This window comes from Amphichorda felina (assembly GCF_050947745.1).
Source record: "Amphichorda felina strain 45539 chromosome Unknown scaffold_3, whole genome shotgun sequence".
In the NCBI taxonomy this organism is placed as follows: Eukaryota; Fungi; Ascomycota; class Sordariomycetes; order Hypocreales; family Bionectriaceae; genus Amphichorda; species Amphichorda felina.
Window position 1 is genome coordinate 3159575 of NW_028145047.1, and position 27919 is coordinate 3187493.

Below are 27919 nucleotides of genomic sequence, written 5' to 3' on the forward strand. Positions count from 1 at the left end.
TATTTTTATTTTTCCTTTTTCGGATATTATCAGCCGCCACATGACCACCATCAGTACACACAAAGTTAAAAGGCATCTTCGTAGGTAGATAGGGCAGCAGTAATGCCTTCCATCATCTCATATGTTACCACACGGTAATGCTTTGTCTATTCCCTGCCATGTTTCTGTTCTAGATTAACTATTCCTTTTATTCTAATCAGCCAGCCTGCTTCGTATACTTTGATTAACCAGCTCCACACCTCGTCTCGACCGAACCCCGAAGTCTCGGGAGGGTGTGGCTCCGCCACAGCGTCACCAAGTTCGGTACATGAAAGGTCAGTTAGCCGTAAACTTGGTACACACTCTGAATAATTAAAATCTGGGAGAGATGCTCTTAATCTGTTGGGATGGCTGTCTGTGCAGGAGTGATTCATCAATGACCAACATACACCCCTTGCCACTTTTCCCAATAGAAAATGGTTCTCATATAATCCTCAACTTATACGTCTCTTCAAAGACGGTACTGATCCCATAACGGGATTAATTTAGAGCCATTGCTGGCCTTCTCGGAGGACAACGAGATTCACGGCCCCACATCGGAGCTTGGCCCACTTGCAACGACCGTCGCCATCTCTTTGAGTACACAGAGTACACAGAGTACACAGAGTACACAGAGTACACAGAGTACACAGAGTACACAGAGTACACAGAGTACACAGAGTACACAGAGTACACAGAGTACACAGAGTACACAGAGTACACAGAGTACACAGAGTACACAGAGTACATAGAGTACACAGAGTACACAGAGTACACAGAGTACATAGAGTACACAGAGTACACAGAGTACACAGAGTACACAGAGTACACAGAGTACACAGAGTACACAGAGTACACAGAGTACATAGAGTACACAGAGTACACAGAGTACACAGAGTACACAGAGTACATAGAGTACACAGAGTACACAGAGTACACAGAGTACATAGAGTACACAGAGTACACAGAGTACACAGAGTACACAGAGTACACAGAGTACACAGAGTACACAGAGTACACAGAGTACATAGAGTACACAGAGTACACAGAGTACACAGAGTACACAGAGTACACAGAGTACACAGAGTACACAGAGTACACAGAGTACACAGAGTACACAGAGTACACAGAGTACACAGAGTACACAGAGTACACAGAGTACACAGAGTACACAGAGTACATAGAGTACATAGAGTACACAGAGTACACAGAGTACATAGAGTATACAGAGTATATAGAGTACACAGAGTACACAGAGTATACAGAGTACACAGAGTATATAGAGTACATAGAGTACATAGAGTATATAGAGTACATAGAGTATATAGAGTATATAGAGTATATAGAGTATATAGAGTATATAGAGTATACAGAGTATAACAGTATCAGGCGCGATAAGAAGCTAATTTATTTTAATATTAATAGGGTCCATTCCCATCTAAACACGTATCTTCTATGGGGAAGCCAAGGAAACCTTAAACCTTTGTTTGTTTATATCATCATGAACGCCATCAGGAAATGGGGGTATAAGAAACACTTTTTTCCCTTGACCCCCTTCCGATCATTTTCAACAACGCAGCCCAGCTTACACACATCGACCCGATCACATTCTGAGACGTTCGCTGGAAGCTACCTACACACATATCTCAAGACATCTCACACATTTAACATCATTCCCATTTCATTATCTTCAAAACGGAACACGACTGGGATTTTATTGACTCCTTTGCCCGCCTGACCTTTTCGGTCCAGGGCTCCCCAACTGCGGCTCGCAGTCTCCAGAAGGCACGTTCATATGACCTTTCCAGCTTGTTTATTCTTCTGCGGCCAAGCCCCTTCCTGTGTACAATGGAGAAGCGTAAATACGGTGTCTGAAGAGTATTACGATCTTTCTTGATGGCGATTTTGTCACCTCAGAAGGAACATGGACTCTGTCAAGAGACTTTCTAGCATTTCCCATCGTCTCCATATATGTGGTCAGCTGTGGGAGTTGTGGCTTGCACCTTCCCCTGTCCTAAAACAAGAACAATGACAATACTAATACGCTTGTGAACAGATCCAGGAAACCTCCAAGGATCTTTCCAAGGCCGAGATAGGAATGAAGTACAACAAGAAGCACCCCAAATTTCTGTCCGGGAAACCGGAACGTGGCCCGGAGGACATCCCCAGCTCTCCCACTGCGGCCACCATCGCTGGACGGCTTAGCCGTCCACGGACTCCCACCAGGTGCGGCTGCCCTACCCTTAGTCTCGCAGGGCCCCGCAAGGTCCAGAAGCACCGGAACGTCCTCGATACCCCGATGGACATGGACGGGGACCGGTGCACCAGGGTGCAGAAGGTCTTGGACAGCCCGCCCGTGTACGGGGACGCGTCTGGGCTGAGCAAGGCCTGGTGGGAGGAGCAGGTCCGCATCTCTCGGCAGCAACTGCAGGCCAGCAGGCGCCTCCTGGAAAAGCACGACGACCTGGTGTTGGAGGCGCGGCAAAGCATCAACGGGCATCATAGTTGTGGCCCAAGGGTGGCCAATAAGAAAGAGACATTGGAAAGGCGGAGGGCCCTTTGCCAGAAGCAGAGAGAGCTGGAGACGAGGCTGGATTACTGCCTCGACAGGTTGAGGATGGAAGAACCAAACCTGCGACGCATCGCGAACAGGATCCGCGCCACGCAGGACGAGGCATGGAAGGGAAAACCAGTGGCATTCCTAGATCGATCCCTGAAGCCGGGAGAGCCTCCAGCGCTAGACGACGCGGCATCGCAGGGTGTGATCGGGTGAAAGGGTGTTGGTTGTGCTTAGATTTAAATTTGGCAGTGTTTCCCAATAAACAAAGTGCAATGGTATTCAAGTTTTATAAAACTCTCTATTCATATAGCAGAGTTGTGCTTCTAATCGAGTCGTCTATTTCTCTTATCCTCAATATGAAATACCGCTGGGCAAGAGAGTACATAAGACTAATAAAGTAGTGAGTGAAAAGGTATAATAGCATAATAATAATATATATTATAAGTATATATATGCATGTATTTTGAGCATAAAGAAGTACATATTATAAGCATATATAACTATTATTATACTATACGTATATATATATTTCATATTATCTTAGCATTACGGCGTGCCCTACGGGGTACAATAGCCCCCGTTCGCCCCGCCGGCCTAACGTCACCCCGGATTTATAATCTGTGCTAAGCTTAATTGTTTCATGAGTTTAGACTCTAACTGTTTCCGGTTAATTCGATGACATCTGCTTTCTAAGCAACTGGTGGTTATTCCGGCGGTTGATTATACTCGTGCTGCTGTATTAAAAAGTCCAATATAAATATCGGCTCTTTCACAATTCATACATATGGTGTCATGCCGCTCCCCGAAGCTCTAAACACAAATTCAACGAGGCATTACAATGGCTAGCCCCGAGCCTCTGAAACCTTCCCAGACTGTCATGGAGGGCAGCTTTAGGATCGACCCGAGCAATGTCGAAACATTCTTAACAGCCCTTCGACCGCTTTGGAAGGCGGTCTGTCGCGAAAAAGAATGTCTATTTTTTGAGGTCATTCATTCTCCGGAAGAGCCGGGGACATTCCGCTTCATCGAAGTTTGGACTAAAGGCCCAAATTGGTTTTTTGAAACGCAGGCGACCAAACCATACTACCAGCCTTTTTTCAAAATCGCCGAGCCAATGATGTTAGATAGAGTCATCAAAACATGTATGTTTCCTCGTTGTTGTTTTTCTCGAGAAGGAAAAGTTCATGACGAATGGCACCTTGAGATAAAACCTTTGATGTATCGAAAATTGCTGACTATAGGAACCGCAGGGGACCGTGTCGAAGGGTGGAGTTATGTCAGCGATGAGTATTTGAAGGAGAGTGTCGGACCTTCTGCCTTGCCTGAATAGTCTGCGTACGCCAACAGGACCTATTTGAATACGCATGGTGGCGATGGCTTGACTTCCACATTTTAGTGGAGCTGGCCCTTTAGTCTTTCATACGTTGATAGTGCAGTCTTTTGATCAGTGCTCGCAGGTAGTATTTACTATGGGCAGGCTAAGCCTTCTGAAACCAAAAACATCAAGACCAAGACGTATATTTCCTCGTGTTATTAAAAGTGTAGTAATTTGTTGTTGGAGTAATTGTCCAAGGGCATGAGAGCTTTACACTTGCCAGCTGGCTGTAACAAGTAGAAGACTTGTCACTTACAAGAGGACCATTTCAACGTTAGCCTTTTTTTTAGCACCATATTCACAGTATACCATACTAGTATCACTAAGCTTCCATAAACGTGAAGGGTTTACCTTAGGATACATAGCTAGATAGGCTAAAAATATCTGTAGCAAAGCATAACCACGTTTGCTACCGTCTCATATATATCCTAGGGCAGGTGACAAATTAAGAGAAGGACCAACTGAAGTTGTGGCGTCAAATGAGTATGACGTCAAAAATTGTTTTTCTATCATTATCTCTGCCCGCTGTTGGTTCCTAACAGTACTTGCGAGAGCCTTGTGTGGCACTGGTACGTACCTTATGCACAATTGCGTAGGACCCTGAACACGCCCGCTGTTTGGCGTGCGGCACAATGCCAAGGCGTAGATCATCGTCACATCAATGACCAACATGCTGATGGAATGACCATGATGATGGAATCTGGCTCGATCACCTCTCTGTGCCGCAATTGGGGTTGCATCCTTCATCACTCATATTCCCCGCGCCGCTGAGAACAAGGGGTTTCGTCGCCTCATAACCCCATGGGCAGTTTCAATCCTTCAACCCCAGCCTGACTTAACCTGGCGCTAAATGACGACACATTTTTCTCTTCACTCAATCTCACTGTACCCTTTGATGAATGCTGCCCTACTTCGTTGTTTACTCCGTTCCTCATGGCCGATTTTCAAAGGTTGGTTAGGGCCCAACGTCGTCTAGATTTGCTTATCGTACCTATATATGTAATATCTAACGTGAAACCTTGATTATACTTTACGATATAGTTAATTCTGCGATGGTTTTCTCTCTTGTAATCCGGGGAGGCCGATAGCTAGAAGCCGATCGATTCAACATAATGAAAAGATAAGTAGCCTTTGGACCCCAACTGCGAAATCCTTCAGAGCTTGGTTTGAGAATCCTTTAGACCCCAATTTTCGCCACTTTATGCTGTCAGCTGTTAAGAAATGCTCCATCTAGACAGCCGTAGCGCATCCCAGGGGGAAGACTTAGGATCAATAAGGTACTTGATACTTTAAGTGCGATCTCACACAATGGATAAGGTAGCCCTAAGAAGCCTACGTCATAAGGTAGACAAAGTATTCTATGAATTTATCACTTGTAGTCCTTTGTAAGAAAGCATATACGTATCATATTAGTATATAAAGGCCATCTCTCCCCCGCCTGTATCCTACTCTCATTAATCACATTGCACTCTACTTTCCCAGACAATCACGATCTCAAACCAACAAGACACCAATTTTCAATCACCATGAAGTTTCTTTCAGCCACCACTTTCGCCTCTGCAGTGCTGCTGCCAGCCGTGTATGCGGACTTTGATGTCTACATAGTGAGTGTTGGAGGCTCCGGCATAGCTGGAAACTCTAGAGGCTACCAAGTCTACGATGGCGAAGCAAATTGTGATAACTCACTGGACTGGCTTTGGGTCACGAGGAAAGATGTTAGTGGAGACAAATACGGTGTCCGTTGCGAGTCGGAGGATGAGGATGCCTGCTTTGGCTCAGGCGACCCAACCCGCATCGACGTGTTGGAGTTCAATTTTAACAGCGATGATTTTCACTGGAGTAAGTAACTCTTTCCACTGCATGGTATATTTACAATACTGACTTATTTTGCGCCATGTAGCTGTTTACGCAGGTCGCGATTGGGGTTTATTTGACCTGGACAACGAAAAGGTCGGCTCTTGCGAGGCAGTTTCCAAAGGCAACGAGATTTGGTGTGGGAATACGATTGGCAGAACCGAAGGCCAACATATTCTCCGTTGCAAGATTGACTCTACCAACGCGGGCGACATCAACGACAATAGACCAGTTTAGTCATTATATGAGGTACCAGGCAGGTTGCCAGGTGCATTCAATAACCTCATTCGACGCAACGATAGATCATAGGGGTACCCGGTATCCCGGTTGACCATGTACGATGAGACAGTGCGGGCTTTTGACGGCTAGGATTTCTTATTCTCTTTTTGTAAAGGTGATAAAATATAGGATCGATTAATGCTTGTACATTATCGTATTCATAAATATATTTTACGATTTGATCCATCTTTCATCTCTGAGCTTGGTAGTATTCTATGGGCAACTTTCGGCCTTTAGGTGGGTAGTTGTGATGACTTCGTTACAAGTTCCAATTTCATACAAAAGTAAATTTATTTATATACTCACCTCCAGTCAACCATTGGTATCTCCAACGGTGCTCTTATCGTGATGGTCTATGGGCCTCTCTGGCGCGTGTTGTTGTTGATGTCAGAATGGCAGGTGATCTCTCCACAGCAGGGTTCAAGAACTATGGAAGCAAAGGTCTTCCAAAAAAAAAAACAAGCCTAAATATACATACACCCAATCAAAAACTTCATGATTGCCGCAGCTCCTCACACGTTGACGCTTGCAGCCATGACACTCAGCCAAATATAAGCCACTTATCAAGACTCGTTCTTCAACACCCCGCTCTAGAGCCCCCCAAAGTCGATCGCCATGATTCCTACTAACCTGCCTAAAGAGGTCCCAAACAAAGCCGTAGTTGAGCACTAGGCGTAAAGACGAAGCTAATAAGCTAAATATGATAGCAGAAGAAGCGCAAGAACCCCACCGGGCCCTCCTCAACGCCCTTATCGACGTCGGCCTTAAGGACTAGGTTCTCTTATCCATAGATACGCGGTGGGCGGAACGCATCGACTCTTAGTAGTCGGCTAGCTCGCGGCTCCTCCTACAGTATATTGTCTAGCCACGTGGCACCAAAGATATATCCTAGGCGGTACATCACTACGAGGTAATATCAGCGTTGTTAATTTCGCTACCCGGAGCGGAGGGTATAGTATTTACTCTAGCGGGAGTAATATCTAATATAGCTTAACAATTAGGCACAAATATAACGTCACGTGTTTAGCGAGGGAGAATAAAATAAAAGCTTATAAACCATTATAATAAAGAAGAAGGTAACTAGGTGTTAGTAGAGACACTGTGGCAGTCTCATGATAATTTAGCAAGGATACAGGAGCAAGGAGCAGGGCTCTGGAGGTGAAATAGTGAAGGTATAGCAGTAAAGGTATTTTTTATATCTATCATAGGTGCCGGTCGTTTGTCTAACAGAGTAGGTAATTCTATCTGATTTTTCTTAGTATAATTAATATTATTATGTACTTAGCGTCTTCTTTCTATATTTTAGCATTCGTATAATAGTGTCTATTTCAAGTCATACCAGACCATAATAATAGATCTATATCTCTGGGCCTTGTTTATGCCATTTCCACCATGGGTTACCAGTTCATCCATTATTACCATCAGTCTTAGTTCTTTGAGGACATGACTCTGTATTCTTCTGTGACCCGGATCCCATTTACCTGACCATTCGACCTTGTGCGCATGTGCCCCTGCCGAAATTCCGGCCCCAGAATCTCCTCGTCGCTGCTGTTATTGGGACTCTGCTGCCTTCCACCGACCGCATAAGACTGATTGAAGGGCCCCTTAACACCAATCTTTCTATCCGTGCTGCTAATATTCTTTCTACTATAGGCGTCCGTTGCGTCATCGTCGAGTCGGTGCATTGTCGTGCCGCCAAAGGTTCGTAGGGGGTGCTCGTGGCTGCGATTCGGGCCACCTGAGACGTCGGCGCCTTTGCTCTGGTCGTTCGAGGTCAACTTGTCGAGGTATTGCTTGTATAGTGGTCGGCAAACGGGGATGCCGATGCAAATCATCGTCACAGCGATCTCGGCCGCAGACCAGACAATCAGGCCAACAGTGACCTCTAAAAGGGAGCAAAACTTGTAAGCGTATTGCATATTAGCGTCATAATGGGACACTCCTTACTGAGGTAGTCGGGTTTTGACAAGGCTGGAACCTCTAGAGTTCGCTTGATGCCACAGGCGCCCGCGCTATGAAATAGCTATTAGTTGATTGTGCTTGAGGTTTTTCCCGCTGTGCTAGATTTGGATGCTGATACTTACATGACACCTAGACTCATGCTCACGAGAATGACGGTCTTCTCGCGCTGATTCATGTTGAGCTGCCAGATAAATGTCCAGGGGAAGATGGCAAAGAAAAAGTCCGCAGTTACGCATAAAACTGTGATAACACTGCTGTCAGAAAATCAAGTCCGGTAGAAGCTCGAAGGAGGGACATACTGCAAAGTAGCATAGAGACTGGTGCCGAGTCAATATGGCAGAAGCCTCCCTCAATTCTGCGGTCCCAGAGATAGGCTGGCGGTGTGCACTGGAGCATAAAGACGAAGCAGACAGATATGGAGGCTGCCATCAGGCAGCCCATCACAGTCCATATAAGGAACATGTGCCACTTCTTTTGGACAATGCGCAGCAGGAAAAGCCCCAGGGACCACTTGGCGACCGCCATACCAGTGACAGCGAAAAGCTGGCCGATGGCCTCGAAAAACACTGCGTCGACAACATCTTGTGGATCTTTAATTTCGTCCATATGTTGACCGAAGCCGCGTGTGGCCGATACAGTGAGAAATATTGTGTAGCATAATAGCAGAATCTGGACGGAGAAATCAGAACGGTCAGTACGAGGTGCCTACCAAGGCCTCAGGTCAATGTAGGAAAGTAACAAGCCACTTACAAACGCAAGGTTGTAAACGTGATCATCTATACCGACGGACTGCACCAGAAAATACCGCGTGTAGAGACGGAGAAGCACGAACACGAATGTGAGTACCGTCAGCGCCCACATCGTGGCGATAGACCACCCGCCATCACCCCCTATCGCCATGATTCCCCCTCTCTCTACTTCTTCAGGCAACAATACTGTCTAAGGAGTAGAGAATCTTTAGGTCGGAGGGAAATGAGGTTGTTGCGCTGAGATTGCAAGGAACGAGGAGTTTTGTTCTCTAGTTAGCTGGAAGAAACATGGGGGTCGTTGTTCGGCGCTGTGACGATCTATGTTCGATAGACCAGAAGGAACACAATAATATATAAACAAAGAGAACCCTCAAGACTACCGAAAGATTCGTCACGATGAGGCGGTAGATTTTAAATAAGTCAGAGCAAAAAGTTACTATGTAATAGTACGGATAACCAGGGGAACAGAGGAAGTGACATCAACACGAGTCCTCCCCCAAGGCTTCCCAGAGGACACAGGCCGCACAATGGTCAGAAGCGCAATTGAGACCAGACAAGGCCGGGATAGTTTTGCAACATGACAACTTGAAAATTCGGACTCGAACACCCAGAAGTGAGGTATCATAAATTTCAATGGCATTGTGTGGCCGTTGGCAGCGGGCGTAACATTAAGTGCAACGGCGAGGTGGGGGGCCGGTACGGAAACATTACTATAAAGGCCCGACCCGCTTAGATGGAGCAGTATGGCATGTATGTAGTACACCGCTAAATTCCGAATAGGAAGGAATTGGCGGACGTATTTTCGTACTCTGCGGCGACTCTCTGTCACACCGTTGGGAATGGGTACTATGTACATGGGTGCTAATAATGTGGTGGGTACGAACCAGGGCCGCAAATCCTTGGCCCGGGAAGATGGGTAAGGGCCTTAATTGGGGTTAGAATTAGGTTCTAGGGATACCTGCTGGTAGACCATATATGCCTACGTAGTACGGATACGAATACATATTATAGTATGAGAGAGCTTGCGGGTGCTGTGCCCTCTTTGTTGGCAGATATTAACATCACCAAGGTGCTCTGTTGAAACTACCCGCATTCATGTTGGCTGTCCCACTTTCCAAACAGGATGGTCATTGAGCTTGCATGATCATGTCCAAGTGGGTACGAATCCGATTGGCCGTGTTGGGATCCTCGAGGAGAGAGAACCATTTCAAAATCCGAAACTGTGGAGATGCCGTATGTGACAAGTCGAAATGCTGGAAGGGGACCCTCCGCGGTCGAATACCGTTCCCTTTCCTAACCGGCTTTCCTTAAGCGGATGATGAGTGTCATAATGCAGGAGGAGCAGTGGCGCCACTCCCGCGCGTGGCGGCGTTAAACCTCCCTGGACCTATGATTGTACATCGAGTTTCAGCCAAATCACCCGATTGTTTCTAGGGGCAATTCTTCTAGCTCCAAAGATCCGTGGGACTTGAGGCACCAACTAGAATATTATGAACGGCAGGCGTTGGTCAGGTCGCCAACTCAGATACCAACCCCAAGGTGCTAGGGGTTATCAACAGCGTCCAGTCAATATAGCCAGAGTCTGCGTCTGTCATACGGAGGAGCCTGGAAAGTGTTTATTTTGCCATTTGACAGTAGGCATGCTGGGCAGCCGGTGAAATGGGGACAGGGTCGGGATCTGCGTCGGCTGTTTGGCCGGGGTGCCCAGTACCAATGTGCAATGTGTGAACCGGCATTGATATCACTTCCTATGAAGAATCTGAAACTTTGCACAGCTGCAGCAAAACAACACTGTGATGTTTAGATGGCATGGAGGGTATCATTGGCACCAGACCAGCGATAATCCGAAGACAGATCACCTAGCAATTGAGGGCTCCTTACTTATGGATTTCCCGGCGGGGCGACTGGTAGCACATGACAGGGGTATCGCAAGGCCCCCTACGTACATATACTACTAGCCTTGTTGTCTCTCCTCTCTCTCAAATGACGCAGGGGGGCTACTCGCTCGTAGAATCAAACCTCTAGGAATATTTGACACAGCAAACTGTATCAAGAATGATGTATTAAAAATCCCTCTATCAGGATTAGTTGCGGCCCCCCACTATAGCGAAACATTGACCAGTCGTCAGTTCAACTACCGGGCGGGCATGGGTATGCGACTTCATTCCACCGCCACGAGGATTCGAGGGAGACAACAAAACAGGGCCATTGTGTGCGAGGTCCCCATGGAAATATCCGTAATCTCGCGTAAATATTCATGATTGGTACTCTCTGCAATCCCCCGTCTTCGCTGTAAAAAGCCGGCTGATGGGACATTGATACACTCGTACCATAGGGGACTACCGTCTGCCAACCATTATTTTTAACTTGAAATCTAGGATCTTGTCAGACGTTTTATCGCGGGCACTGAAAAACTCAATATTGCGCAGGACAGCAGCAACAATTGGAACAAAAATAATGCTTGTTAGTTTTGTTCCAACATAAACTTGTGTGGATCGGCAGCTGTCCTTTTGAGTGGTGGTGGGTATGTTCCAACAATCCGACAGACTGAATTACTCTATACACATACGAAGTATAAATTACTACTCTGTACATGAATCCTAACAATACTAGCACTAATCACTCTCCCAAATTAGAATTAGAAGACCTATCAATTCCCACGACCGGGTACGCGGACCATGCCTGCGCGCGGGAATAATGTCAACGGCCTACCCAGGAAAAGCATACCTACAAAGTTCAAATCGCAGTTGCCAACTGCATCATCTGTTACTATGTATCCGTACTATGTACTACATTGAACGGTGCTCAGATATGCGCTGGCTTGGAAGGAGTGGAGACATTATGCAATCCCGCCAAACACACTCGAATATTCCTTAGATCCCGGAAATCCGTACGGGGGTCATAAGTGACCAGTCGCCTACTCGTGGAGGCAATGTCTGCGCCCTTTCTCAGAAAGTGGGCTTGAACAAGCAACAGTGCCGAGGATGACACATGTACTGGCTTGACAGGAGTATTCCGGGAACCCGGTACGAAGGCGGGAATGACCAGTCACCTGCTTGTGGAGGCAATAAACTTGCCCTGAAGGAGCACATGGACAACGGACAGTTTTCAGCGAGACCCGGTGCCACATGATGAAGTAGGAAGACGGGAGTGGAGGTCTTCCGTTTAAAGAAGCCGATGCCGGTTTGACCCAAACCCTGTGACAACCCCGTGTATCATCTCTTTGCGCAAGGTAGGAAACGTGACGTGAAAAAGCAAACTTTGCGTCCGAAACAGTACGTTGCATCACAAATTCATCGAATATACCCCATTAGTGTTTAATATTAACCCGAATCGACGCATCAGGAAACAGCATGGCCTCTTTGGTCTCGAGCCTCCAAGGGCTTGACCTCCGGTCAGCTCTTACCCTAGCAGTCGGGATTCCTCTTCTCACAATTGTCCTGTGGTGGACCGTATCGTATTTGACCTCGCCATTGAGAAGATATCCAGGCCCTTTTCTTGCAGGTAAGCTTGTGCCTGCGGCGAAGTCTCACTCTGTGTATAAAAGGAAAGGCTCACAACAAACGACAGGCTGGACGAACATTTGGAGGCTCCTTCTCGTACGAACGGGAAACTATCATGTTTATGTCAAGAAGCTCCATGAAAAGTACGGGCCGGTGGTTAGGATCGGCCCTAACCTTCTGGACCTTGACACCCCCAACTTGATCAAGACGATATATGGCACTGATGGAAAATGGCGGAAGGTGTGTCTAAGTCTGCCCCAACCTTTCTACCAACTTGGGTTAATTAACTATCTACAACAGACTGAGTTCTATGAGAACAATAGCACCATCATTAATGGCAAAATTACGTACCACCTTTTCAGTACGACCAGCCAGACCGATCATGCCCGCATGAAGCGCCCGATTGTCAAGTACTACTCCATGTCGAGCGTGCTCAACCTTGAGCCTCTCATGGATACTGTTTCCAAGGACTTCCTCAAGCAACTAGATAACCGCTTTGCCACCAAGGGCACCAAGCAGAGATGCGATCTGGGCGAGTGGATTGGGTTTTGTAAGATCCTTCCTTCCTATAGCACCTGTAAAAGTCCGATCAACACTAACATGTCTCAGACTCGTGGGATGTAAATGGTACCGCCACTTTCAGCAAGCGTTTTGGCTACATGGACCAGGGCCATGACTTTGATCACACCATTGAAATTGCCGACAAGGCACTCGATTAGTATGTTCATCTGTGCCCAGTGTTCAGATATACACCACTGACAGATTCCAATCGGACAGCTTTGCTGCTGTCGGCCAAATGCCCTTCCTCGATTTCCTTCTAGACAAGAATCCCGTGAAGCGCATCGGGCCCCCGAACCTGGCGAATGTCACCCGCATCTCCTTCGAAGGGTTATTGGGCCGACTCCAGGGCAAGGATCCCAACTACAACCCCAAGATTCCCGACTTCCTACAGCACTTCATCGAGGCAAAGGAGACACACCCCGATCTTGTCAATGAGGGCGTCATTATGGGATATCTATTGGTCAACCTTCTGGCCGGAGCGGATACCACCGCCATCACCATCCGGGCCATCTTTTATTATACTCTAAGGAACCCAGATATCTACAAGAAGCTTGAGCAAGAGATCCTCTCCGCCGACCTCGGAGATGATATAGCCAAGTACAGCGTTGCTAGATCTCTCCCCTGTGAGTTACGCCCATTCTTCAGTAGAGACAAAACCTATGCTATCGCTTGACGTGGACATACTGGTGCTAACTAGCTTCTCCTATAGACCTCGAGGCTGTTGTCCGCGAGGGAATGCGCATGCACCCCGGCGTCTGCATGATCCTCGAGCGCTACGTTCCCGAGCAGGGTCTGACCCTACCCGACGGCAGCTTCGTGCCCCCGGGTTGCGGTGTGGGCATCAATCCCTATGTCGTGAATCGCAACAATCAAATCTGGGGCGATGACGCCGACACGTACCGCCCGGAGCGTTGGCTACAGCGCGACGGCGAGGACGAGGAGGCCTACCGCGAGCGCATGCGCCTGTGGAATGCCACCGACCTGACCTTTGGAGGCGGCTCGCGGATCTGCATTGGCAGGAACTTTGCCACCCTCGAGATCTACAAGATTGTGCCCACGTTGATCAAGAACTACGAGATTGAGATTGCGGACCCAACCGCCGAATGGGAGGTCACTGGTTGCTGGTTCCCCCGCCAGAAGGGGCTCATCTGCAACATCAAGAAGCGGGATTAGGTTGTCGACAATGTTGGTATAGTTGGCAAATGTTTCTAACCGAGGAGAGCGGGTACTTCAGTTGGGAGAGTCGATCCATAAAGTCATCGTGACATATCCCCTTTCAATATACAATTAATTCTTCGCTCATATAGCCTCACAATCTTTGACAAGTCATATACAAATAGTATTGCCATCCGAAGCTGAAACAATATTGAACATGTTTCTCACTATATGGGTCTAAAAGTAGAGGCTTATTCTGCCGATGAAAAGTCGGGTATACTATGTGTTACATGTCACTAATCACTATAAGGTGATTTAGTAGCAGCGACACAAAGAAATGTCTACCAGGGGCGATGTACGTGTTTCTTCCACCCTACTAGTGTTCATCTCTTTTCTGCTCATACATCATATACCACAGAAACGATAGAACAGGAGTCACTAGATCATGATTATTAGGTAAAGAGAGCTTGAAAGATTCCAGAAATATAACGCTCTTGCCGAGAAGCCTACCTCTCGAATTGGCCGTCGTACTCTCTCGCTAGTTACTTCTTCACCGATGTACACAACTCTTTCACGTTTCATCACCCATCGAACTGAGACCAGCCTTGGATTAAGAGTCCGGCGCTAATAACACAATAACACATATAGTCAGCGGAATCCGAAGGAACGAATATTAGACGCGGGAAATAAAATGCTGGGCAGCGGCTGCTCCTGTCGCGTAACTGAGCCAATGGGTTGAAGGCTATCTTGCCGAGGCTGCTAGATTAGATCCTGTGCCCCCATTTAAATACAAATTATTAGTACGTGTGCTCCTAGATATAGTCGCTATCTTCAGTTATAAATAGAGACCTTCGACATTAATACTAATTAAGGTCTTACACAATGGATGCATTGGACGACAGCTTTGAGTAGAAGGCAAAGGCTAGGTACCATCGGATGTTCGTAATGGAGTGAAGGTGTACAGGGTAGTCGTTAGTTGGGGGGCCCCCACTGGCGTACTGCGATGCTTCCTCATCTCCCGCTACAGTATAAAAAAAACGCCAAAAAAAAGTGAATGAGGTTATTTGGGAACTTACAACTCCGGACTCTCATTAATGTAAAAGCTGCAACTTTATCTCACACATCTCCTGGGCGAGAGCAGTTGATTTACAGAGTACGTAGGTGGAATGGGGTTGAGAAACCAACACGAGAAGTCTGCAGCCAACAAAACGTGGTGGGTCTATTAAAAACAAAGTTAGCGGGGAAAAATCAATCTTATAATTAAGCTTGAACTGGTTAGTGCCCCATGTCAGCCTTATATAGATACTCGTAACATGGCCGCCCTTATCTCGGAGGCAACCCGGGCTAAGGCGTTTCGAAACCAATCTCCTGGGCCTTTTGACGTGGCTGTCGATGCTATTTCCCCGCGGATTCCCTCTTGGGCAGGAGAGTCGGGCACTTTGCTAAGCCAAGCCAACATCGAGCATGGCGGCGGGCGCACGGTCAAGGCCGGTCCCGTGAATGTCGGTCAGGCTCGTCTGGGAGACACTTCCACAAACATTGGAAACAAAGCAAAACGTTTTAACATTCCGAGGCCACCGGCATGGGATCGAGTATCACGAGGCATCCCCACGAGGCTCGCGAGTGTGAGCCATTTGACATTGCGTGGTGGGACCGTGTCACCGTCCATGAACCCCCGCTCCTCAGTATTCGTCCATCGTGCGCGTACGGTACGAAGTACGTACATGACCACGGTCGGCTGGACTCGGTCTACTCCGGCCGACGTCCGTCCGGGGTCCGCCGCCGTTCATCTCGCAAAATGGAAGGCAGCTTGTCTCTCATGGTATCAGTTGATTGGCTAATTGGCGCGGGGAGATGCATGTTTGGAACGTATACCGTTGGCCGGTAAACATATAAGACATGACCCCAGCGTCTCCTCAATCCAAGAGGGGACGCGCTGGTTTTTGCTCCGGCCCTCATACTTCCATCTCTGATCGACAAGAGACTCCCACACGATGCGTCTCGTCTCCCTACCCCTCGTCGTCGCCACTGGCGCTGCTCTCCTCGAGCCCGCTGCCGCCGGCAAGTCGCACCCCAAGCACCCCAAGGCCAAGAACTTCATCTATGTTGTGCCCGATGGCTATGGCATCGCGTCGCAGGTCCTGGCCCGCGACTACTACAGCCTGACGGATGGCGAGGGCACTGTCGAGCGCCCCAATGCGGCCCGGATCGGCGTCGACTCCATGGTATGAGAAGATGAATCCATCAATCATAGATGACGGCATAGAGACCCCAGGGCTGACTGGACTAGATGATTGGTTCTGTCCGCACCTATTCCTCGGACAATCTGGTCACCGACTCGGCTGCCTCGGGCACGGCATTTGCTTGCGGCATCAAGACGTACAACGGAGGTTTGTTCACCTGGATGCATGCACACCCACCCTCCAAGAGTCGATACTGACATGAGCAGCCATTGGCGTCGATGACGACGGCATGCCCGTGGGCTCCATCCTCGAGGCCGCCCACCTCAATGGCCTCAAGACGGGAATGGTGGTCACATCGCGCATCACCCACGCCACGCCCGCCTCCTACAGTGCCCATGTCCTTGACCGCGACTCGGAGATCGAGATTGCCGCCCAGCAGATTGGATACACCCATCCCATCGGATCCCTAGTCGACCTTCTCATTGGCGGCGGTCGCCGGTTCTACCTCCCCAAGGATAAGGGAGGTGATCGCGAGGATGGAGTCGACCTCATCGAGTGGGCTGTTGAGCAGGGCTACACCTATGCCGCTGACAGGGGCGACCTTGAGGAGGTCCTGAAGGGCGGAAAGCTGCCTCTGCCTTTTCTCGGCCTCCTGGCCAGTAGCCATCTCGACTACGAGATGGACCGTAACCCTGAGGAGCAGCCCTCGTTGAAGAAGCTCGTCGAGACGGGTCTCAACACCCTCGCCGGCCACACCAAGAAGTCCAAGAAGGGCTACTTCCTCATGGTCGAGGCCTCACGTATCGACCACGCTGCCCACGGAAATGATGCCGCCGCCCACGTCCACGAGACCCTCATGTTCAACGAGGTCATGGCCTACCTCAAGGAGTACGTCGCCGAGCACCCGGACACGCAGCTCCTCTCGGCCGCCGATCACGAGTGCGGTGGCCTGACCCTCGAGGATAACTACAACCCCACGGTGCTCACGCAGGCCCAGAACTCGGGCGAGCTGCTGGCTGACCTCTTCGACGACGAGGCCGGCGATGACAAGGCTGCCTACCTGCGCGACCAGATGCCCCTGTACGGCCTGTCCAACGTCACCGACGAGGACATTGCGCACTTCCTCGCCGTGTACGAGGAGGGCGGCGCGCTGACCATGGGCTCCGAGATCACCAACGCCTTTGCTGCTGAGGCTGGTTTGCACTTTTCCACCACTGGTCATACGGCTGCTGACGTCCAGCTGCATGGCTTTGCGGCTGACCGCCACGTCGTCGAGTACATGCGTGACACGCTGGGCGGCAACATCAACAACATCGAGCTGCCGCGGTACGTTGAGAAGGCGCTGGGCGTCAACATGGAGAAGGTGACGAAGCTGCTGCGCAAGAACGGCGTGGACTGGATTGAGAGGAGGGATCTGCTGGATGTCATCAAGCGTGACAACGCGGAGGCCAAGAAGCACACCCATCACCATTAGTAAATGTACATGTGCATGTATAGCGAGAGGAGAGGCTGTGTTAACTGTACCTAGTTGTTAATTATCATTTATTCGGCGTTGTCCTAAACCAGCAACGCCATGCCCGGATATACGGCATTATGTCTTACCATGAGCCCTGTCGATGGGGCTGAGCCTCTGAGGCTTACTGGTGATTGGTGACCGTCCCAATCAATCCTACGAGTTAACCACTCTAAACCGCGCCAAACGACATTGCTCTGACGTGTAAACCTTTCCTACTATGGTTCTCCAGTACGAAAAGAGATGTTGGTTGACTTGCCGAATGCTGGCAAAAGAACTTATCAGGGCTAGGGGGTACCTTTAGGGAGGCAGAGCATGCGAAGATGGCCAAAAACACGAGGTCTTTCAAGGGGTCATTCTCGCTAAAACGTACTACGTATAATATATTACTATGAGAATTCTTGGAAGACGTACACTCGTTCAAAGTTATAGTAACCCGCGCCAATTAACAGGAACTCAACTGGATAGATCCAAACCTCCGATGCCCTCCCTCGTGAGCAAGATTGGGTTGTGTCTCGCCTTCCTTACATGCTGTGTCTGGTATGCCCAGTCGCACTTCTACCGCGACCCAGGCAGTGTCTTCTTTGACAAGACACGTGCCTACAAGGAGAAGTACTCTCTTCATCGCCAGGAAGAAACTGTCAATCTGATTAACCAATACGCCTCGTCGACGGGCTCGCAGGGGCAGAGACCGGGCAAGGCCGGCGACAATCCTAGTCTTTGTGTGGCGTTGATGTCGGTCAAGAGAAAGAACACCCAGTATCTCGAAGTTCGTTCCTAGGTATTTATGCCTTCCAGAATGGACGCAGCTAACGGGCCAAGTATACCATAGGGAGCCTTTTACACGGCCTCACCCCAGAGGAGCGAGCCGACCTGAATCTCCGAGTCATCATCGCCGAGACCGACGCGACCAAACACCCCAGCTGGCACGAGGAGTGGTTATGGGATGCTGTCGACAGTCTTGCCTCGTATAATTTGACTGCCCCGGAGGACGCCTTTCTCCGGACGATGGAAAGGGAGGACGACTATAGCGCCAAGGGTGTCTTCGACTACGCATACGCACTGGAAGACTGCTACGGCACCAAGGCGCCGTACATTGCCATCTTTGAAGACGACATCATTCTAGCAGACGGGTGGCTTGTCCGAACTCTCCTCCATCTACAGAAACTCCCTCCGCCGGACGAAGACAACAGCTCATGGCTCTTTATGCGATTGTTCAACCAAGAGCGCTCCACGGGCTGGGCACACCACCACATCGGCGGCAACAACGAGCACTGGATCATCCTGGCCATCGGCCTCGTCATCACGCTCCCTGCCCTCGCGGCACGCGCCTACTGGCGCGCCTCCCGCACGCGACTTCCCGACCGGGACACGCTCCTCGTGGTGGTCCTGCTGCTCAACCCGGCCCTCGTGGTGCTGTTCTTCCAGTCCGGCAAGGCGTCGCTCCTGCCGCCCCGGCCGGGCGTCTTCGCTGAGGACTTTGGCTGCTGCTCGCAGGCCATGGTGTTCCCGCGCGCGCAGGTGCCGTCGCTGAGGGAGTTTCTGCGTGGAGAGGGGAGCGGGCAGGTGGATTTATTGCTGAACAAGAGGGCGTGGCAGACGGGGTTGACGAGGTATGCGTTATATCCGGTGCAGGCGCAACATGTTGGTTGGTGCAGTCATCCCATGATTGTTCTTATGTGTGTCTAATTCGTGATAGGTATCGACTCTGCGAGAAATACGGCAAAAGAAGAGGCGCAGGCTATCTGGAGTATGGCGTTTGAGGATTTGGACCCCGGGAGATTGCAGCGGGATCATATTCGGATGGTCGAGGAGTACTATGGGAATATTGCATCCGGCACGGTTGATGAATGATAGACTTATTTTTATAGTAATATTAGTATTCCAAGCCTTCTTCTGCGAATCCTACTCCTAGCGACACTAGGCATGTGTTGAAGATATTGGTCGTAGATCAGATTTTGATAGTCTAGCATATTGACGTACTGGATCTTGATCAATGGACTCAACCAGTTACGAAACTGTAAACTCAAAGATAGGCTTATCTGAGATGCAGGCAATATAAAATAAAACATTGAGCGCGTACTTCCCCTCATGGGTTGGTCTGTATCTAGTTTCTGCGATCATGTTGTATATATGGTGAGCGGGAGTTGTTCTGAAAAGAAGATGCTGGTGCCAGAACAACACGAGTGACCTGCAAGACAGTAGCCACAGCTCTTCTCAAGTCTTATGTTGCTGAGAATATCGAACCCCTTGTCCCCTCTGACCGTCTTCCGATCTATACTATCTATTCGATAGGTAAAGGGGATAGAAAGCCGCCGAATAACTAGGAGATCAATGAGGCGGGGCTTGATAATACCGAGAGCAGGCTAAAAAGTGAACGGGATGTATATGGCGAAGAAGAAGAAGAAAAAGAACTAGATAGAACGACTGGAAGAACCACTATGCAGTTGGGTTGGTGCTAAATGACGATGGGCCCAACTCTTCGCCCGATCACGAAACGAGCCATCTGTGACCCGATAGCGCAAGGATGCCAATAAGTTGAGATGAGCGCATCAGAGGCCCAAAAGACTATGGTATTTGCACGCCTCGGGTGGGTTATTGACTATTAAAACGAGAGGCAATAGGGTGAATCGTTATTTTAGTTGCCTACCGTTGTAACAACTATGTCGATCACTGCCTTTAGACCTCCCAATTCCACGAATATTCGCTCCTTAGAACAAGGGTTGTTCTCCCTGATCAAAGATTCCTTGCCGAGAAAAAATGGAGACATCAAACTCGGTACAAATTAGGTAGTAAATTTGGTGAATACGAGATATACGGCGATCCGAAGATGGTCGAACCGCCCTTTGCCGACGCGCCGCCTCGCAAGGGGGTTGAGAGCGCGGTACATCTGAGTGACATGGGTTGACGTGTATTAGAAGCTTAAAAAGACCTCGAATTGGAACTTTGAAATGGGTCAACGCCTGTATCTGTTAGCAGGAGAATGAGATGGTCCATGGTTGTAGTGAAGAAGTGATTCCGTCGCCACATCTGGTGTCAGCCATCAGGCAGATAACAGGACAGGGGAGCTATTTTAGCCCCAACTTCGCCTTTTACAGGGCATCGACCTATTTAAGCCTCCCCTTTCCCAGGTTCTTCAACGCGGGGGGCAGGGCTGGCCATCGTTGGAACTTTGGACCTCGGCCACTAGCAGGCCTCGACCCCGTCCGAAACCCTTTCATCATGGGAGCAAAAAAATACATGCCGCTGCAGCTGGAAACAGTGGGATATGCGCGGGTAGTCGGCCGTTATGACGCCGACGGCGGCCTCAACGTTATCAAGTTCATCATATCCATTGTCGTCATCGGTCTCTCGGCGGACCTGGTCTCTCGGTCCCCTGATGGGATGCTTCGGTACGCGGCAGGATACAACCTTGGGTTGGTGAGTACACAAGCCAAAGTGCTGGGAGGAAACCTCAAAATGACTCCCCGATTCCCTCCTTATGATTGAGTAATAGTGCGCTGAGATGTCCGATGCAGTCCCTCCTACAGTTCTTCTCGCTGTTCGTTACGTTCCCGCTGGTCAAGCCCGTCTCTAGGGCCAACTCGCGGCCGCCAATGTGGTACCTTATCTTGTCGGCGTTCCTGACACTCACATGGGCTGGTGCCTCCTCGCTCATGGCGTTTGGAATCCACTGGTACTTCGAGGAGGGCGATGGCAGCGGCAGGAACGGTGGTCTCCGGAAGGGCACCGGCGAGGCGACTGTTGCCCAGATGGGAAGTATCTCGATGGCGTGTGCGGCAATGAGCGTGATTGAATTGTGAGCGGGAATCTATACATCGTCAGTCCTTAAATGCTAACTGCCCATCTAGTGTGCTCTGCCTATGCCAGTGGCCGTTGCTTCTGAGGTTGAGGGCTAGTAATTTCACGGAGGCAGAGATGGCGGCAGCGTACGCTAAGATGCACAAGAAATGAGGGGCTCTCCGAACTGCACTCGTCTCTTGATGCTGATGGAAGTTGTAGTGTTTGTAGGACGAGAGTGGATGGATATGAAGAAAGAAAGAATGGAGGAGTGCTCATACGATGGTAAGCGGTGGGCAAAAAAGCTCAAACATCTAGATAATCACGTCGTGTAGGTACAGTAAACCTACGAGTACAAATATAAAATCAATGGCGACTATCTGCACACACCAGGCATACATTTATAATTACGCAAGACCATATATGTAAGTATCATATTAATACACCGATGTCTACAAGGTAAACCTAAGTATCCATGACTCTGTTGCGATGGTGTATGTGTATCGCTTTTTTTTTTACCACCTCGTGAATGGAAGTTGCGGGGCTTGTTCATCTCACGTCACTGCTTCACGTGATCTGCTGCCATTGATTTTACGTCCCAGTGAATGGCCACTATCAACTCACATCACCTCCATCAAGTAGCAGGGTATCTCGTATCTACTAGAGCAGAGTCTCTTACCCACTGTGAAGCCCCTCCCTTGGCTTCTCATCCGTCGCAATGGCCCCCTCCCGCGCCCCCAATGACCCCAAGCGCGTCGCCACCACGATGCTCTCGTGGCACTCCCTCGACCTTGTCTCCAGCACCAATCTACAGACTCTGTGGGCAGGATACGGTCACATCTGCGCCATAACCGCCAGAGCCACCACCGACGCCGCGGCAGACCACCTAGACAAGCTCTGTGGGGTGCGAGGGGGAGCTGCTGGAACCACCTACCCCCTCATCCTCAAGCTCATTTCACCGCCAAGGGTTGACGCCAGTCACGAGGACGAGGGGCATCTGCGGAAAATGCTTAGCTACGAGGTGGAGCAATACTTTTATAGCCAGGTGGCCCCACAGCTGGACGACGACGTGGCTGTCGCGAGGTGCCTTGCCACTACGCGAGACATGAAGGGCAGGGACGGCGAGGAGGAGCTCAGAGGTCTGACGGCCACCATTATGACGGACCTGCGTCCGAAATTTCCAGTCGCTGGAGAGAAGAGGGCCGTATTGAATACCAAACAAGTTATTGGTGCACTGGAGTGGCTCGGCAAGTTCCATGGTCGCTCATGGAGATGGCTGCCAGCCAGTCTTGAAGAATACGTCTTACCACCTCTAGAGGAATCCAGAAGGAGGAAGAGCCCAGTCGGTCACGCTGGTACCAAGTTGTGGCTAAATGGAGGCTACACGTACCTTGCGACACGACGCAAGGAGTACGCCGCTCTCGCCGAGGACGACTCGGAGTGGTCGTTGCCTATGTGCAAACCTCCCAAAGGCTTGCTCCTGTCCGTGGCCGAGATGGCTGCTACGTTTCTGACGCCAAGTGGGAGGCCTTTTGAGACGTACATCCACGGCGATGTGAAGTCGGAGAATCTCTTCACGACCGTAGACGGAGACAAGGTGGCCTTCTTTGACTTTCAGTATGTCGGGCTGGGTCTCGGTGTCTGCGATCTAGCCAAACTGTTTACATGCTCCGTCCCGATGGAGATGCTGGCCGATGCGGATGAGCCCCTGCCGGAGGAGCTGACTATGCGCCAAGGCGAGAGGCAATTATTAGAGAGGTATCGCGATCATCTTCTCCAGGACGATTCTTCGATAAAATATGACTGGGACATATTCAAAAGGCACTGGGAGACGGCCCTGGTGGACTGGTGTAGGTTCCAGGCTTCCTGGGGTTTTTGGGGAAATACCGAGTGGCTCGAGGCCCGTGTGAGGTCCATCTTGAACGATGGGGGATGGAGAGACTGGCTCCAGCAGAGCATCAAAGACCGCACCGGTTGAAAGGGGCATCGCATCCTGTCTGTCGCTGGTATCAGACGGTGATCAATTCTACGGGCGGACATGATAGAACAACTTGCCTATACGATACCGGGCGAATGAATCCATCATTTCAGCACGGCTAAAACACTGGATCGCCTGAATGGTGGATTGAGATGCTGATAACAAGAAGTTGGCTCTGTGACGTCAAACGGAGGCAAGGCTGATGGATGGCCCGGTTTGGCGCCACTTTCGCCACGATCGAGTTCCGATGCTTGGACCAGACTTGGAAACTTGGACAACGCTACCAACTTGGTGTGGCTAGTTCTAGACAACCTTGAATCACGATTGAACAGAACCATTGGGGGCTTTAAACCCGTTTCTTTTCCCCATGCCAGAAGGTGGGTATACCTGATGGTTCCTCAATCAACTTGCACCCGAATAACAATCACCCTCATAATGTCGCGGGTCTTGCTCCTCTGTTTCATTCACGGATTCAAGGGTACCGATAATACCTTTCACGAATTCCCACAGGATCTCGAGCGCCTAGTCGCAAAGCAATTACCGGACCATCGCGTGCAGTCCGTGGTGTACCCCAAATATGAAACCAAGGGCGAGCTGGCACAGGCCACCGAGGGTTTCGTCGAGTGGCTCAAGGAGCGCGTGATTGACTGTCGCAAGAAACACCTCGAAAATCCTTGGCCGCCGAATGACCGCAGTGTCGGCGTCGTGCTCGTCGCGCATTCTATGGGAGGCTTTGTAGCGGCAGACGCCCTCCTTCTTACACTCGACGACCGCGCATCCGAGAACGATCCCATCTTCCCACTCATCCACGGCATCCTCGCGTTTGACACACCCTACAACGGCCTTGCACGCTCCATGTTTGTCTATGGCGCCTTTTCCAATTACCAAAAGGTCAGCAATGTCTTCAATGCCATGGCGGCCCTGTCTGCTGCTGCGCCAGCGAGCCTAGCCAGACTCACTAGGAATCGTAATTCCACTGTGGCTGCCGCAGAGACTGCATCATCTGCCTCTGGGGCCTCCGCAGCCTGGCAACTCATTGCTGTCAAGACGGGCACCGTGGGAGCCATCGCGGCTGGTGGCGTCGCCGCGTACCGACACCGCAAGACCATCATGAACGGCGTCCGCAGCATCAGGAACCTCAGCCGGGACTCTGTCGTCGAGGGCTACCACCAGAGCGTAGGCGCGCTGGGCCAGGGTCTCGCGTACATCAACCGTGGCAACGTCGGGCGGTCCTTTGCCTGGTTGTCTGACCACTTCACGTTTGTCGGGTCGCTCCTCAAGCAGCGAGAGCTTGGACGGAGGCTTGATCGGCTGGCTGCGCTGCGCGGTGTTGGCGTGCATGACTTTTACTGCTCGCTGGGCGAGAATGGGTATTGGAGTGGAGGGTATTTTGTGCCGGAGAGGACCTTTTGCGCGGTGCCCGGTGAGGATCACTCGGCAGGGAGGGTGTTTGAAAGGAGGGTGATGGGGGAGGTTGGCGATGAAGTCCAGGCGCATATGAGCATCTTCCGACCAGAGAAGCACAAGGGGTATGAGAGTATGACGGAGAGGGCAGCAGAACTTGTCATGGAGTGGTTCCTGAGTGAGGAGCCGATTGTGGATGCTGGGTATGGCGAGGAGGGAGATGGCGCTGAGGATAAGTCTGTGGAGGAGGCTATTGAGAAGGTGGAAAGTGGGCAGGAGGCAAACATGGAGGATGATGGCAAAGACCAGGTGGGTGGACTGCCAGATGAGTCTCCCATTGACATCGCCGCCGCAGCAGCTCTGGTGCCTCTTCCCGACAATGAAGAGCAGCTTGACGTCGACCCCGACAATCAAGATTCCGAGGAGAAACGGACGTATCTACAGCACCTCTTCCAGCTATCACAACAAGCCGGGTCAGGTGTCAAGGGGTGGTGGCCGAGCAAAATACCTGACATGGCGTCACTTCCGAGGGCACCGAGCATGCCCAAGGTCCAGATGCCGTCAGCGGTGTCATCTTTGGGGCAGTCTGTTCCGGTCCCCAACATTCGTGTCTTTGGTAAACGGGGAGAGAAGCTTAGCCAAGACCAGGGCGAGGGCCGGGAAGACGAGACACCCGGTGGAAAGACGGAGGACAGAGAAGAAGCCGCACACCCAGCACCAGCGGCATGATGATATACATGATAGAACATATAATTCCAGCATTGTAAGAGTTATATAACTTCACATCTATTCTCTCTACACATCTCCAGCTCCTCACAGGTCAAACTTCACAATAACAGCCTTGTGGTCCGACGTCCACTCATTGTTCTTGTGGTCCGGCTCCGGCTTGGGCTCCCCCCTGACCAGCGTATCCGCCTCCTTGGGCGTCAAGCCCTGACCCTTGTGGTATACAAAGTCAATGCGGTCCAGAGGCTCGTCCTTGTTGCCGTAGTCCGGGTTCTTCACGAAGATGGGCGACCAGGTGTTGTGCGGATCCTGCACAGGGTCGGGGTGCACCTCACGCAGCGAGTCGATCAGCCCAGCCGCCTCGGGCTCCTTGGAAGTTGGCCAGTCGAACGTCTTGCCGCAGTGGCTGTCCTTGTTGGCCTCGGTCCAGTCCTTGTGCGAGGGCGCGTTGAAGTCGCCCGTGAGGAGCACGGGGACGCTGTCGGCGCCGTCCAGCGCCTCGCTCATCTGCACCAGGGCGTTCTTGATCTGCGGCGTACGTCCGGAGCTAGCCTCGTTTTTGAGCACCTCCTCGTCTGAGAGGCCCTCGAAGCAGAAGTCGTAGGGTCCGTAGGGCGTGTAGCCCAAGTGGACGTTCCAGTGGATGACCTCCTTGCCGCCAAGGTCGACCCTGATACCAACGCCGCGGTTAATGTCGCCATACTCCTCGGCAATGGGATACCGCGACAGGATGGCGACGCTATCGTTGCCGTGGTGGAAATTCCAGCCCAGGGCATCGGCGAGGGCCTTGGTCCGGTCGGAGCTGCTCTCCTGGAGGCCGACAATGTCGACGTCGATTTCAGACAGGAAGGCCACCTGCTTGGCGTGGTAGCCGTTGACCTGCGTGCCCTGGTGCCAGAGGTTGTATGACATGACGGACAGCTCTGAAACAAGGTCGCTGCCGGACTCGGCCACGCGGATGTGCACCTCGAGGTCATCGGAGGCGTCCGCCCCTGAGGCCGTCACAGTGAGCGTCGTGGTGCCAGCTCCCGTGGGAGTGCCAGTGATGGTGCCGTCCTCCGAGATGGAGGCCCACTCACCACCCTCGACAGAGGCGACGGTGAACTTCACACCGCTTCCACCGACCAGTCCAGCCACTCGGGCCTCGTACTCGTCGCCGACGCGAGCATTGCGCAGCGTCACGGGGTTGCTGGGAATGAAGCGCGTCGGGGCCGTGACCTCGAAGCTCTCGGCGAGCGACACATAGCCGTCCTTGGCGAGGAAGTAGGCGTCATATTTCCCCGAGCCCAGCCCCCGAGCGTCGAGGAAGACCTCTCCCGACTCGTTGGGCGTGTACTCCCACAGCAGCGAGTCCTCGACCTTGTTGCCGTTCTGCGGGCCCTTGCCCGGGTTGTACAGGCCGATCCAGTTAGTGCCATCGGGTTCCGAGGTTGAGTATTCAAAGGTGAATGCGTCCTTTTCCTTGTTGAGCGAAAAGGAGGACCCGGCACCAGACGAGACCGTGACCTCGAAGCTATCAGCAAGAGACACGTACCCATCCTTGGCGAGGAAGTAGGCGTCGTATTTCCCGGCGCTCAGGCTCGCGGCGTCGATGAAGACCTCTCCCGACTCGTTGGGCGTGTACTCCCACAGCAGCGAGTTCTCAACCTTCTCTCCATTCTGCGGGCCCTTGCCCGGGTTATACAGGCCAATCCAGTTGGTGCTGTCGGGTTCCGAGGTGGAGTAGTCAAAGGTGAATGCGTCCTTTTCCTTATTGAGCGAAAAGGAGGACTCGGCGACGATGGGCGCTGCAGCCGCGAGCACGGCGCAGGCAGTGGTGATGAAGGTCCTCATCTTGGCGACAGCCCAGTATTACAGGTCGTTTTGAACGATGGGTGCCCTACACAGCTCAGTCTCGTGGATGGGAGCGACACATCTTGTTTATAACAAAGAAGGCGTGTGCCCGCCCGCTGTGCCGAGGAGGGACCATGTGGATCGTCTGAGTAAGATTTCTCCAGTCATCAGCCAAGGATTTCCATGACGATGGACGGTTTCCGGAAGCATGGGGCTGTGCGGGACGATCACCATTCGCCAAGGGGGGGGGGACCGACCCCCTTGTTCAAACTTGGGCCTCAGCGTAGCCAAGAATAGTAGGTGGTTGAACCTCGCTGGCAGCTTACGCCTGGCCCCAGCCTACTGTGTAGAAGCCTGTACGAGGCACGTACGTAATAAGAGTTCATATTGGAACATTGTGGTTTTCAGCTTCCTTGTCTCAGCTCCCTGCGGTTCCTCCGATCAAGCTAACTAATTGTTATTATGCAGGAACCGTGCCGCTGCGGT

At 51.0% G+C, this 27919-nt stretch overlaps 10 protein-coding genes across 10 annotated transcripts; 8 read left to right on the top strand and 2 right to left on the bottom strand.

The window, feature by feature from the left end:
- Window positions 1–386: 386 nt before the first annotated feature.
- ACO1O0_003673 (uncharacterized protein) lies at window positions 387–2791 on the top strand (the record flags this gene model as incomplete). The annotated part of the gene is made up of 4 exons (XM_083193117.1): window positions 387–392; window positions 620–1320; window positions 1827–1887; window positions 2075–2791. 4 exons carry the CDS (start codon window positions 387–389, stop codon window positions 2789–2791), a joined length of 1485 nt encoding a protein of 494 aa, XP_083052174.1.
- A 4722-nt stretch (window positions 2792–7513) lies between these two features.
- ACO1O0_003674 (uncharacterized protein) lies at window positions 7514–8654 on the bottom strand (the record flags this gene model as incomplete). The annotated part of the gene is made up of 4 exons (XM_083193118.1): window positions 7514–7971; window positions 8034–8098; window positions 8171–8288; window positions 8348–8654. 4 exons carry the CDS (start codon window positions 8652–8654, stop codon window positions 7514–7516), a joined length of 948 nt encoding a protein of 315 aa, XP_083052175.1.
- A 4036-nt stretch (window positions 8655–12690) lies between these two features.
- On the top strand, window positions 12691–13019 carry ACO1O0_003675 (uncharacterized protein; the record flags this gene model as incomplete). The annotated part of the gene is made up of 2 exons (XM_083193119.1): window positions 12691–12850; window positions 12910–13019. 2 exons carry the CDS (start codon window positions 12691–12693, stop codon window positions 13017–13019), a joined length of 270 nt encoding a protein of 89 aa, XP_083052176.1.
- A 77-nt stretch (window positions 13020–13096) lies between these two features.
- Window positions 13097–14034, top strand: ACO1O0_003676 (uncharacterized protein; the record flags this gene model as incomplete). Its single annotated transcript, XM_083193120.1, has 2 exons — window positions 13097–13484; window positions 13571–14034. 2 exons carry the CDS (start codon window positions 13097–13099, stop codon window positions 14032–14034), a joined length of 852 nt encoding a protein of 283 aa, XP_083052177.1.
- A 1976-nt stretch (window positions 14035–16010) lies between these two features.
- On the top strand, window positions 16011–17673 carry ACO1O0_003677 (alkaline phosphatase; the record flags this gene model as incomplete). The annotated part of the gene is made up of 3 exons (XM_083193121.1): window positions 16011–16241; window positions 16307–16406; window positions 16466–17673. 3 exons carry the CDS (start codon window positions 16011–16013, stop codon window positions 17671–17673), a joined length of 1539 nt encoding a protein of 512 aa, XP_083052178.1.
- Window positions 17674–18240: 567 nt separating this feature from the next.
- ACO1O0_003678 (uncharacterized protein) lies at window positions 18241–19566 on the top strand (the record flags this gene model as incomplete). Its single annotated transcript, XM_083193122.1, has 4 exons — window positions 18241–18247; window positions 18285–18481; window positions 18535–19325; window positions 19428–19566. The coding sequence occupies 4 exons, from the start codon at window positions 18241–18243 to the stop codon at window positions 19564–19566; spliced, it is 1134 nt and encodes a 377-aa protein (XP_083052179.1).
- A 1368-nt stretch (window positions 19567–20934) lies between these two features.
- Window positions 20935–21515, top strand: ACO1O0_003679 (uncharacterized protein; the record flags this gene model as incomplete). The annotated part of the gene is made up of 2 exons (XM_083193123.1): window positions 20935–21132; window positions 21243–21515. 2 exons carry the CDS (start codon window positions 20935–20937, stop codon window positions 21513–21515), a joined length of 471 nt encoding a protein of 156 aa, XP_083052180.1.
- A 695-nt stretch (window positions 21516–22210) lies between these two features.
- On the top strand, window positions 22211–23470 carry ACO1O0_003680 (Ecdysteroid kinase-domain-containing protein; the record flags this gene model as incomplete). Its single annotated transcript, XM_083193124.1, has 1 exon — window positions 22211–23470. The coding sequence occupies one exon, from the start codon at window positions 22211–22213 to the stop codon at window positions 23468–23470; it is 1260 nt and encodes a 419-aa protein (XP_083052181.1).
- A 435-nt stretch (window positions 23471–23905) lies between these two features.
- Window positions 23906–25603, top strand: ACO1O0_003681 (uncharacterized protein; the record flags this gene model as incomplete). Its single annotated transcript, XM_083193125.1, has 2 exons — window positions 23906–23914; window positions 23981–25603. 2 exons carry the CDS (start codon window positions 23906–23908, stop codon window positions 25601–25603), a joined length of 1632 nt encoding a protein of 543 aa, XP_083052182.1.
- Window positions 25604–25687: 84 nt separating this feature from the next.
- On the bottom strand, window positions 25688–27433 carry ACO1O0_003682 (Endonuclease/exonuclease/phosphatase; the record flags this gene model as incomplete). The annotated part of the gene is made up of 2 exons (XM_083193126.1): window positions 25688–27247; window positions 27404–27433. The coding sequence occupies 2 exons, from the start codon at window positions 27431–27433 to the stop codon at window positions 25688–25690; spliced, it is 1590 nt and encodes a 529-aa protein (XP_083052183.1).
- Between the last annotated feature and the right edge of the window lie 486 nt (window positions 27434–27919).